This window comes from Hydra vulgaris, chromosome 06 (genome assembly GCF_038396675.1).
Source record: "Hydra vulgaris chromosome 06, alternate assembly HydraT2T_AEP".
NCBI classification, from domain to species: domain Eukaryota; kingdom Metazoa; phylum Cnidaria; class Hydrozoa; order Anthoathecata; family Hydridae; genus Hydra; species Hydra vulgaris.
In genome coordinates, this window is record NC_088925.1 from 8,820,338 (window position 1) to 8,833,403 (window position 13,066).

The 13,066-nt window shown below is 30.7% G+C and overlaps 1 protein-coding gene across 1 annotated transcript in view; it reads left to right on the forward strand.

The window, feature by feature from the left end:
- Nucleotides 1-3,246: 3,246 nt before the first annotated feature.
- Nucleotides 3,247-13,066, forward strand: part of LOC124815105 (uncharacterized) — a 41,337-nt gene continuing 31,517 nt past the window's right edge. Inside the window, exon 1 of the mRNA XM_065799152.1 lies at nucleotides 3,247-7,323. Within this exon, the coding sequence (XP_065655224.1) occupies nucleotides 3,594-7,323 (3,730 nt within the window). The 5' untranslated portion in view covers nucleotides 3,247-3,593. The remainder of the gene's footprint in view (nucleotides 7,324-13,066) is intronic.

A 13,066-nucleotide genomic window follows, 5' to 3' on the forward strand; every position in this document is an offset into this window, starting at 1 on the left:
TTTTTAGTTAGAAATAAATTTCGAAAATACCTATCTATTTTTGTTGTTTTAAGTTGGAATAAATTTCGAGAAGTACTTGTTTGTTTGAGTTATGTAAGATAACGCATTTGTGTAGAAACAGCTAATAATAATGAGCTAGTGTATTAGTTAAAAAGTAACACTTTAGTACTAACACGCAACCACGAACGAATGTTGGAAAATTATCACGGATCAGTACTGGTAACAGGTAATGGGCCAGTACTGGCAAGCGATCACGGGCCAGTGCTGTCAAATGATTCCGGGCCAGTGCTTGCAAACGATCGAAGGCCAGCGCTTGCGAACGATTGCGGGCCAATAATGGCCCATTGGTTGTTTTGATGCAGGCCCGTGATCAACGACCGCCATCGCGATGTAGTCGCAAGCGTGACTGGGCCAACATTGGGCCTCTAGCGGGAGGCTGTCTGGGATTGATCAAAAACTGACAATTTATTTATCATAAACTTTTTTTTTTTTTTTTGACTTTTTTGCTTAAAGGCATGTAAAAAAAATTGCCTTATGCAAAAAAGTAATTTTTATTTCAAAACATTTGTTTTGAAATAAAAATTACTAATTTATTCGATAGTCCTTAAAAAACAACCATACTGACAAAATTATAATTTTTTTTTCAAAAAAATTTTTAAATAGTCAATAAACCATTTAAAACAAAATTTTTACATCAAGTATTTAACATTTGTTTCTAGTTAATATTTAATTGCTTTAAAGCAAACGAACAGTTATTATTCATTACATCCGCCGACGGGAGGCAAGTATTTCCGCCTCCAATTTGACGGCTGCAGCCAGTCAGGAGGAAGAAGCCATTGGAGGCGGCCTCCAATTGGCTTAACCTCCAAAATTTCTTGCGGAGGCGGCCACCATTGGCTTCTACCTCTCTACTGGCGTCGGCCTCCAAAACATTTTGCCTCCAAAAAAGACCTCTGGCTGCGGCCGCCAATAAAAAGGCGGAAGCCACTGGAGACGGAAGAAAAAACATTTTGCCGCTAAAAATTGATCAGGAGGCCGCCGCCAACAGTTTCCGTCTCCCTAAAAAGTCGGCCTTTTGGCAGAAGTTACTTTTCCGCCGGGCGGCATTATCAACTCTGGATGTACTTGAATAATATACCAAAGAAACAGCAGAGCTCTTCGTTTTTCTGTACCCATGGTTCCCAATGAGTTGAAAAAGATAAACAAGACACAGCAGGTTCTCTTCCTCAGCTCAGAAATGTCGAAATAAAGACGTTAAAAGTTGTAGAGAACACTATACGAGAAAATGTTCAAGAAAACTCACTAACTAAGATGTAATGCGAACATTATTGTGCAGTTCAGATCCAATTTTTAGCTCTCTAAGAAAGAGTTTGAGGTGTATTTAAAACTTGAACTTAACAAAGATTCTATTACACTTTTGTTGTAACTTTTTTTAATTTTAAGTTTTGTATACTTTACTCTGATTTCTGATAAAATATCTCATAAATAAACGTTTCTTTGTTTATAAAAAGGCGTATTACAAGTAACAAACATTTGAATTGATTATTAAACATTTGAATTTCTATTAGGGTGTTTAGGATGCCTGAATCTGCATAAAAAAAAAAAATTTAAACTGATCTTCATGATGACTAGAGTCACTGATAAGAGTTTTAATTTCACAACTTTAAAATAAAGGAGTTATGATTTTTTGTCAATTTTATGTCGATCTTAACCTACTGTGCGACCGTGTCAATAAGGCACTGGAGCAAAGAAAACTTATGATGTTTCTAAAAGTTATAACTTGTTATAACTAAGTTATAACATTTCGAAATAATATGTGGTAAGCATGGCGGTTGATTTTTCAAAAAAAAATTCTTATATCATTATTAGGTAATGCCAATCTCAGATTTTAAATTTTATCACGTTTTTCTGATAATCCACTGTTTTTCTGTAAAACGTGATAAAGTTCTTTTTCAGCAGCATTTTTATTGTATTAGAATTAACTTACAATGTACTATTTTTTAAATCTTTTACATTAAATAAAAAGATTATACTAAAATATTTATCATAATTGTGAATGATTCCTATTTTTTGGCTTTATTTAGCTTACTATGAATTATTTTTAGCTGCGAAACAGAAACTAATTCTTTTTCTTCAAAAAATTATATTGCAAGGAGAGAAAACTAAATTAGATTAGCGAGAAGATTATCTTTACTAGTGTTCACAATAACTTTAAGAGAGCCTCAGCCCACCAATGGTTTAGCTAAAAAAAGCGATATCAATAGAAGACAACAAAAACTCTATACAAACTTTTTTTTAGTTTTTTATTTTTTTATTTATTTAATTTACATGCCCCAAGAAGTCCTTACAACCTTATTACTGTGCACCACGCATTTGAAAGGAAGTTCACGTCTCCTTTTTAACCGATGTTATAAAAATTGCTCAGAAGTGGCGTTGAACCACTGATATCTAGCTTCTGATGCAAGCGCGCTAACCACTGCGTTACGGGTGATTGATTAATAAAAATGTATTTATTTTTTGTTAATTTTGCATAATACATTCATAGGTTTGTGATCAGTGTGATTTTTTTTTTAACATTATGTTTTTATTGATAAGCATCTCAAAAGCATGTTCATCTTATATTGATTTTTTTTAAAAAAACACTATGATGCTTTCAGAGAATTTAAGTTAATTTATTACTTCACCTTTTATTGTTAGAACATAAATAGTTATTTTTCTGAATTCCCGATTAACAACTTAATTAAGATTAAATAAGTTAACCATAAAAATGAAATACGAGTTATATAAAATCATTAAGTTTTAGGAAAATAAGTTGATGTTACTAAATTAAGGGTTTCGATTAGACACTTTCAAAATCATTGAGAAACAAAGTTTCCAAGAAACTTGTCTAGTTTAGTATCTAAGACTATTTGTTGATAAACTCCTTGTGATGTAAAAAAGGACAAACTAGTTATTTACGATATTTATTTTTATACAAAATAATAAAGGAAATTCATTTATGGAGATTTAAAGTATAAAAATTTTTGCAAGATTTGAAATTATTAGAGTTTCTGTTTTAAAGTGAAATGTAATTCAAGTTTGTGAACAAAATTTGTCAATAATTTGTGTAAAAGAATTTAAAATTTTTTTGAACCAAATAAGTATATTAATCTTGTATAACTCAGAGTATAACTTTTGATTAGTCACTAATGTTAAAAAATTAAAACACCAACAAACTATCATCTAAATTATTTAATTTTTTCATTTTAAGTTTCATGAGCATTCATGAAGATGTTAGATGTGATGCCATGAGTTACCTTACTGTTTGACTGCCACCTTAGTAATGCAGCTGTTTCTATATATAGCAACTAAAAAAGAATGAATAACAAAGAAATGTTTTGTATTGCAGTTAATGCGCATCAATATACTGCGAGATAATATAATGTGATAGTTTCGTAAATAAAATTACCAAACAAATGCTTTGAATGCAGCTTTCGCATGAAAGTTTATGAATTGGTTTCCTTGAAGTTAGGCGTTTATTTTGACACAAAGATTGTACGAACAAATTTTTACAAAATCTAAAAGTTTACACATTATAATTTCAAAAAAAGAAAATGAAATCTGCTTTTTTTTTTTTAATTTTGTTTCTACTAAATAAGATTACCTTTGCCAATCACTACCGCGGCGTAGTATCAACCAGTGAGTGGCTCGATAACGATCTATTTTACTTTAAGGCACAATTCTACTATCGACTTAATGATAATGGTGCTGGCAGTTTTGTAAAATGTGATGACAAATTGATCAGTAGTAAAACCATAAAGAAAGACGAAAGTACCTTTTCATTAGCAGTTTACAAGTGCGATCAATCTGGTATATGTGGTAATGCACTGGTTTTTCTTGAAAATAGTTTCGTTTGCAATAGTTATAGCATAAATGAAGACTGGTCAATAGTTGACAAATTAGAAAAAGTCAACATTAAAAGTAATAATTTCCAAGAGGGGGATTCTATAGTTGCTAAGTTTTTTACGGCTTATGGCGAATGGTCAGATTTGCATGTTGGATATGCATGGACTCATTTTAGTCGCAAAGTAAAAAACAAAAACAATAATTGGAATCATCCACCTTCAACTAAGACCTTTCCAAAATATAATTTAATCAAAGGCTGCGAGACAAAGTTGCAAATTCCAGTTGATGACGTTGACGATGATACTATTAGATGTAGACCATCGTTGCAAAGTGCTGGCGAATGTGTGAACTGTAATTTTAGACCTGCTTATTTGGATCAAGAAACTTGCACTATCGTATTTCCTGCTAATGTGACAGAACCTTTGATAATTGAGATACAAATTGAGGATTTCAGTAACGAAGATGATACAAAACCAATGAGTAGTGTTCCATTACAATTTATGGCAACGCTTACATTAGCTGATCAAAATTGCCATGATTACCTTCTATTCACATCAGCAGTGCCACCTGACAACTCTTGCAATGCAATTGCCGAAAAGACACAATATAATAATCGTTTTGAGTTCAATTCAACATCAAATGTTACTGACGTGTTTTTAAATGCCTTTGATGGTTTTATAAAAGGAAGCTTAACTTACGGCTTAGATTACAATTTATGGTTTTTTAACTATAGCATAAATGCACGCAGTTCAGATGTTAGACAGGAGTCAATCACTGTGTACGCCAAAAGCGCTAAAGGTTATTCATCAGAAATTCGTAAACTGCAATACGTACTAAATTACATACCACCAAGCATTATAGATGTGTATCCACTCGGTGACATATGCCAAAAATCTACGGACAGTTACAACTGGACATTTATAACTAATCGTAACGTTTCGTCTCCTGAAAAAACAAGCTATATTAAATTCATGCAAATTGTAAATGAGGATTCATTAAAACTCGCTTATAAGTTTAATATGCTGACACTTAATAAAAACAACTTTGAAAGTTTTATACTTTCCGTACCTATTTCTCAACTTGAATTAAATAAAAATTATAGTATTTTAATTGATTTTGGTGCTATCATAACTCTAGATTACTGCAAACCACAATCAGCGGCTATTAAGGATTTAAAAAAGTACCAGTTCAAAGTTATTGGTGAGTTATCTAAAGAGGTTATGTTTATGAAGCTCCCTCCTAGATACACAAATTGTTCCTTACTAAAACTAGAATGGAAATTTCTAAGTTATGGAAAAAAAAGTGATTGTTTAATCATGTACAAAAATACATCATTTTATATAGTCTCATGTAATGAAACCAGTCTCGAGTTGCATAATCAATCAACTGGTCAATACAACTTTCAGGTAAGATATTCAACTAAATGTTCTGCTTCCCTACTAAGTTCGCAAATCAGCTGGTTTGTGGTAAATGAGAAACCTATAGTGGAAATTACAATATTGAATCTCCTAAACGGCTACGCCTCAAATAATTTCACCGTATTTATAAGATGCAATCACGTGTTGCCTTGTAATATACTTTGCAAGTTTTCAACTAAAGATAAAATCAATTTTCAAAATTTTGAGAATTGTTCAGCAACATACAAGCCTAAAGCTCAATTAGTCCATTTAGAGTACTACGAGTTTCAAGTGTATGCAAAGGATGAGGCTGAAAACGAAGCGAACATTGTTAAAGTAGAATTCATTGCTGATACTAAACCACCACAGTTTAAAAACACAACAATCGAGCTGGAGCTTTATTGTGGAGGTAGTTTAGACTCCATTGCTAAACCTTTTGTTGAAGATGATACAGATCACAACCCATCATTGCATTACACAGACATTTATCACGGCACGTGTTCAATTAGCCGCATGTGGATTACAAAAGATTATTTAAACAACATTGCAACATTAACTCAAACAATAACATTTATCTCTTTAGCTACATTAAGTTATGTAAAAAATCTTACAGTTCACTGTGTAACAAACCAACAATTTGTTCAGGATCTGAAAATTTATCAAGATTTAATCACTTTAGAAAACAATCTTTGTAATCGTACACTGGATTCCACACCAACAATCTTAAACTTTCCATCAAATGATTGTGATTTTACATTTAATGTGCGTTGGAAAATAAAAGACACTTGTTCAATCAGCTACCAGGACATCATTCAAACGGTTATTGTTGGCATTAAAGATTCTCCCTACTCACCACTTCACCTACAGAGTGACGTAAGTCTCTATGGTATCTTCTTTAAATGGCCTTTGGATTCTAGCTCTGGTGAAAACAAAGTTTACTTACGAAGTTCAAAACAAGAAAAAGCTACTTTGATCGTTTCTGTAACAGCTAACTCTTGGAGCTATCAGTTTAGTTTAGATGCAAATACAGATTACTACTGGAATGTAGTATATGTCAATGCTAATAATGCATCAATCAAACGTTCGAGTCCATTTTGGCAATTTAAAACCAAGAGTATAGGAGATTTAGCATTAGATAAAGTTAAAACACCAAACGAGCTTTTTGTTGGTTATAAAATTCAAATAACGTGGACTGTAAAAAATGTTGGAAAGTTAACTACATCGTCATCATTATGGTACGATCATGTTTTCGGATCATCATTTGATAATATTAATACCGCAACACTTTTAGGTCATGTAAGACAAAATCGTTTTGTAGAGCCTAACGGTCAATACACATCCCAGTTTAGTTACGAAATGGATGAACGCATTACCTCAAATTACTTTTATGTGTTTGTTATCATTGATTATACTAAAGTTCTTGAGGACTCAGACTATTCAAATAACGTTTTAAAAGTACCAAACTCAGTTAAAATACTGCAAGTACCACTTCCAAATCTGATACCTAAGACAATAAGTTTGAATCCAGACATCATTCAAGCAGGAGAAGACATTGAGATAAGAGTTACAGTTGAAAACAACGGCGAGGGTAACACAAAGTTAAGCAGTGCTTGGACAGACTCAATTAAAATCAATCTAATAAACTCTCAAAACGTTTACTCAGCTACTGTAACAAAAGCTGGTATTATTAAAATTAGGAACGCTTACGTAATTATAAAGAAGTTTAAATTACCAACCATTTACTATGGTTATGCTAATGTAGTATATCAGGTTAATACATTTAACACACTTTACGAAGCATCTATAGATGATAACTCGTTAAGTCAAAGTTTATCAATAGTTCCACCTAATACCCCACGCTTGGTCTTTGCATTCAGCTCAAAAAGTTTGACAGCTAAAACAGGCGAAATAATTCAAGTTAAATACTCAGTCAAAAATGACGGTGTTTCTAGTACAGTCGAGTATAAATGGGTAGATTTTATAAGAATTGTATCTATAACTAATGACGAAGAACTCTTGTCAAAACAGTTGGATATTTATGGTAAGTTTTCAATTCAGTTAAATTTGGATTTTTAAGTAATAACCATATCATAATGTTATCAAAAACAATAATATTCCAAATATATTAGAAATCAGTTTTAATTTTCTATTCAAAGTTGTTGAATATAGTTGACCAAAAGATCAAATTTAAAATGAATAAGTATAAAAAAATAAAATCATGTTTCAACACTATACATAACTAAACATAATACATGTAAGACTTTCGACTAAAGTTTATGGTATAGCAGTAAAGCTTTCTAAAAATATTAGATGTCTAAAACTTTTTGAATTCAATGTTCTTTTTTGTCTTTTATACAGCCTAAACACCTAAGTAGTAATATAACTAAGCAATTTCAACTTGCTAATGCTTTTTACAATTACGTGCTTAGGCTATAACATAATTCAATCAAGTCGTGTTTATACCGTAACACACTTTTTAAAGTTTTGGTTGCATGTAACAAGAATATATTAAACTTATAAAAATTATTCTAAAAAATCTTATTAATTTGTTGTAAACCTAAATTTTAATCATCTCTGACCGTTAAAATTGCTTCCGTCAATTTTTTAATTTGTTAACTAAAATTTAAAAAGTAAAACTTTTATAAATCAAAAATTAGGACTCATAAAATCACAATACCTATTAAAATGTGGTTTTAATACATTGTTAATAATGAATGTGTACATATCATACATATAATAATAGTAAAAATATAAATAATAATATGTTATACATCATACAGGAATATATAATAATAATAAAAATATGTATAATAATATGTTACAGTAATATGTAATAATAATAGTAATCAAAACAATACAATCATACAGTGAATGAATATTCAAAAACATGGATTGGAATCATACAGTGAATGAATATGCAAGTCAAAAACATGGATCGGAAAGGCAAAAATATCAAAATTATTTCTTTTAAGTAGCACTTATTATATTGAAATCAAAACTTATCTTTTTCAGATTATTTTTATGTAAAAAAAATATTTAAAGGAGTAGGCAAAATCTATACTTCTCGGCCGTTGCATAGAGTTTTTACCATGTACTTTTTATAAAATACCACTTAGCGCGGACCTGGGATAAATTTAATGTCATAATTGTTTTACAAAATTCACATACAAGTTAAAAAATATATATATTTTAACGGCATATGTCATTATATATTAAGCAAAATTGGAACTTATAAAGCCAAAAATGTTTCAAAAGAAAGAAACTAAGGGTGGAATCCAAGAAGCGAACTTGAATCAAGTTTGACTTAAACTTTACATTGTAACCAATAGCGGCAGAGTATGGGTATTCCTCTCAAAAAATACTCTGCCGCCTTTGGTCACAAAGTAAAGTTCAAGTCGAACTTGAAAGTCGTACTATTATTGAATAAAGGCTAAAGATTGTGTCTCGATAAAAATACTCATCTTGGGAAGATGTTAAATGCATCCGGCTACTGTCTTGTGGAAGGCCTCCTAGACAAAAACTAAGGAGTAAATAGATTATATTTATTGACCAGCCTCGCACCCCTTCCTCATCTATTAGGCTGGCGCAGTTGAACGTATAATACATTGTTTCCAGTTTAGAATGTTGATTGCTGGATCTTCTTGACTCAACCCTTGAGTTTGCTTGTGTCTCTGTTTTTATGATTAGGCAAATCATTCTTTTATCTCCTAATGAGGGTACAGCACTAAAACTCAGTTTTATGGTTCTGAGACCAGCTGGTAGTCAGGTTTCTCAAACTCTGTGGTAGCTCTCAGTAAGGTTGATTCCATCAACGATTGAAAAATGTCAGATTGCTAACAGTTGCGCATGGATGGTGACCTTGTTTGTACTTTTCGTGTGCACTGTCAAGGTCAAATTTGGAGCCCTTTGTTACGACTTAGAGTTTATTAGTAGTAATGAGGCAATTGTTTGAGCAATTAAACAGTGTACTAAGTACTGTCGATGCTTTGAGTCAAGTTCTGAAAAAATTTAAAAATGAATAAATTACCAAAAGCTATAATGGAAAAAAAAACCATTGTCATCACCAAGATCTCTAAACCTATCATTCACTAATATTCGTGGTCTTTAAAGTAATTTTACTTTTGTCTTATCTCATGCAAAGATGACCAGATCTACTTGATTTTTTGTGAGAATAATTTAAGTTCAGTTGTCTTATCTTGTAATTTTAGTGTTGATGTTTATCTTCCTTTAATTCGTAATGTTTCCAATAGTAACATGCATCGCTTGGGCATATTGATTCTTAAGAATTTACCCATTTGTTGGGAAATTAAGTTTGAATCCACAGACGTTGCTTTTATGTGCTTATTTTTAGCATCACTTCACTCTATCACCTTTCTCTTTGTTCTATATTGTATTCCTTTATCTCAAGATTGCGCTCTTTCTGATGTTATTTCTGATAAAATTGACCAGACCCTCTCTCTTTATGCATCAGACAATATTACTATTTTTAGTGACTTTAATGCTCATCACACTGAATAGCTTGGCACTAGTGTTAGTGACTTTGCAGGCGTTAAAGCCAGCAACTGACTCAGGTAATCAACATTTTAACTCGCTTTCCAGACAATCCGAATCATTTACCTTCTCTAGTCAACTTATGTCTTGTCTCTGATCCTAGTCAGTGCACAGTCTCTCCACATTTACCCTTTGGTGTTTCTGATCAAAGTTTGATCTCTTTAAAACTATTATCTCATTCTTCTTCATCATCTGAATCCCCATATCATAGTACCTCTTACAACTATCTTAAAGTTGACGGGGATTATTTCCGTGATTTACTTTGTAATGGCCCTTAGGTAGAAATCTTACGTTTTAATGCTAACAAATATGCTTCTTACATAACTTCGTAGTTTCAGGCTGGCATGAAATCTTTAATTCCCTCTCGACAATTCAAGGTCAAGCCTTACTCTGCTGCTGTAATTTCCAATCGAAACCGTTACCTCCATATCTATCAACAAAACAATTCTCCATAAAACAGACGTCTGTTTCTTACTGCTAGAAACCATTGTAAAAAGGTTTTGTCTAACGCCGAAGCCCGCTATTCTCAGAACAAGAAATCTTGGATTTTATCACAAACTACCTAACTACCATCTCTTTCGCCTTCTTCCTATTATAAGCAAGGTTTTTGAATCTTTAATTAACAAACATATAATCTCTTATCTTGAATCTAATAACTTATTTTCTGATCATCAATATGAATTTCGATCTTCTCATTTTACAGCTGATTTGCTAACAGTAATTACCGATAGGTTGTATCGTGCATTAGATAAAGATGGAGGGGTTAAGGCCATTGCTTTTGACATTTCTAAACCTTTTGATAAAGTTTTGGATGCTGGTCTTTTTCATAAGATTTCTTCTTACAATGAAGCGGGTAACATCTTTAAGATTTTTGAATCCTTACTTTTCAATTGTAGTATAAAAGTTGTCCTCAACGGACATCACTCTTCTTCTTATTATGTATCTTCAGGGGTTCCTAAAGGTTCAATCTTTGGCGCTATACTCTTTTAAATTTATATTAGCAGTCTTTCAGATATTCTCACAGCTAAGGTGGCATTGTTCGCTGATGATACTACCATTTTTCTTGTCATGATAAGAAGCCAACACTCTCTGATTGCTTGGAGGGGACATTTGAGCTTGAAAAGTATTTCACTTCTGCTAAAGCATGGGGCTCACAGAGTTGATGAACTTTAATACAGATAAAACCCAACTTTTTTCAGCCAATCTTTATCGCAATAAATTAGATTTTTCTATATTTATAAACGGTAATGTACTCGATGAGTCATCTACCCATCATCTTCTAGGATTAACTCTTACTACCGATTTTTCTTGGTAATTGTATATCAAATCGATTGCAAAATAAGCATCTACCAAGGCTGCATCTCTTTATCGAATTTGATACTCTCTTACTCCGGATTTTTTTCTTTATCTCTATAAATCTCAAATCCGGCTTCGAATGGAATACTGTTGCTATACATGGGGCGGATCTACTACTGATGCGCTTTCTCTATTCGACAAGGTTCAAAAAAGCATTGTAAATATTGTTAGACTTGCTCTTGCAGCCAACCTTCAACCATTATCATATCGTCGTAATGTTGCCTCTCTTCCTCTTTCCTACAAATACTATAATGGGCACTGCTCAAAAGAGCTTGCGTCACTTGAGTCATTTACTAAAATTCATTCTCGTGTTAGTCTTCATTCAATTAAGTCTCATCTGTTTGATCTATCAATTAAATGAAAAGTATATCAATTTGTAAAATGCTTAAGTTAAATGCACCTGGTTTTTTTTTTCAAATGTATTTTTGTCTTTGTTGTTTAATATGTATTGTTATTCTTTTTGTTTTTTGTTCCTTTTGTTTTGTCATCTGAAGCTTTATATTTGTAAAAAATTTTATTTTATGATTTTTCAATAAATAAAAATTAAATATTTCCGTTCTCTCAGAATAGAATGTTTATGTTAATAGTGCTTCTTTTATTTTTGATAATAGATATTTTATATATTACTTTACTAATTTTACGTTTGTTTACTTTTTATAGATTTGGAAATAGAATATTTCTAAATTAAACTTTATATTTACGGAATTTTTCACGGAGCTTGGCGATAAGACATTTTAGTCTTCCTCTGGCTCCTGCTACCTACATATCTTGTTAGTAACAAACAGATTGTATATATTTCCACAAGAAAAAAAAAAATAAAAAAGTCAGCATATATATATATATATATATATATATATATATATATATATATATATATATATATATATATATATATGTATATATATATATATATATACATATATATATATATATATATATATATATATATATATATATACATATATATATATATATATATATATATATATATATATATATATATATATATATATATATATATATATATATATATATATATATATATATATATATATATATATATATATATATATATATGTATATACATATAAATTTATTTTTTTAGTCCCAAGATAATAAAAATGCAATTTACTGTCAATAGTTTTCGATTTCAAAAATTGTATTTTTATATATATATATATATATATATATATATATATATATATATATATATATATATATATATATATATATATGTATGTATATACATATGTATATTTATATTTATATATGTCGTATACATAGAAATACTTTGCTCACTTTTTTTGCTTATTTAAAAAAAAATTGCTCCAACCCAAATCTGTAATTGATGTATCACCACTCTCTTGCATGTTTTACCTACATAATATACATATATACACACACACACACATTTACATACGTTAGGTAGGCAGTTTTTTTTTAATTATATACATATAACAAAAACAAATTCTCCCAAAAATAAAAAAAAGGTTCAATGAATATAAAAACAATCAACAAAATAAATAAAAAAGCATCACCTGACCAATATTTTGAAACTTTTTGCTGATTAGAAAGTGATGGTAGTTTGACATTTCTTGTGTCGAAAAATCTAAAATAAAGATAACTATAAATAAACATATATGTGCGTGTGCAGGGCCGGATTAACATCCTCGGGTCTCGAAGTACTTAACTTATCATTTTTTTCATCTTTTCCCAAGGTAAACCACAATCTGCCTTTAGCGATACAATATCTTCTGACCCTATCTGAACTCTGGGGGATGTTTGCTTTTTCAGTATATTAATTTTATTATTTTCATTAAAAGGATTAAGCATAAGTGCTGCTTGATTTATTTTTGCTTTTTTTGCTGGTCCTGCAT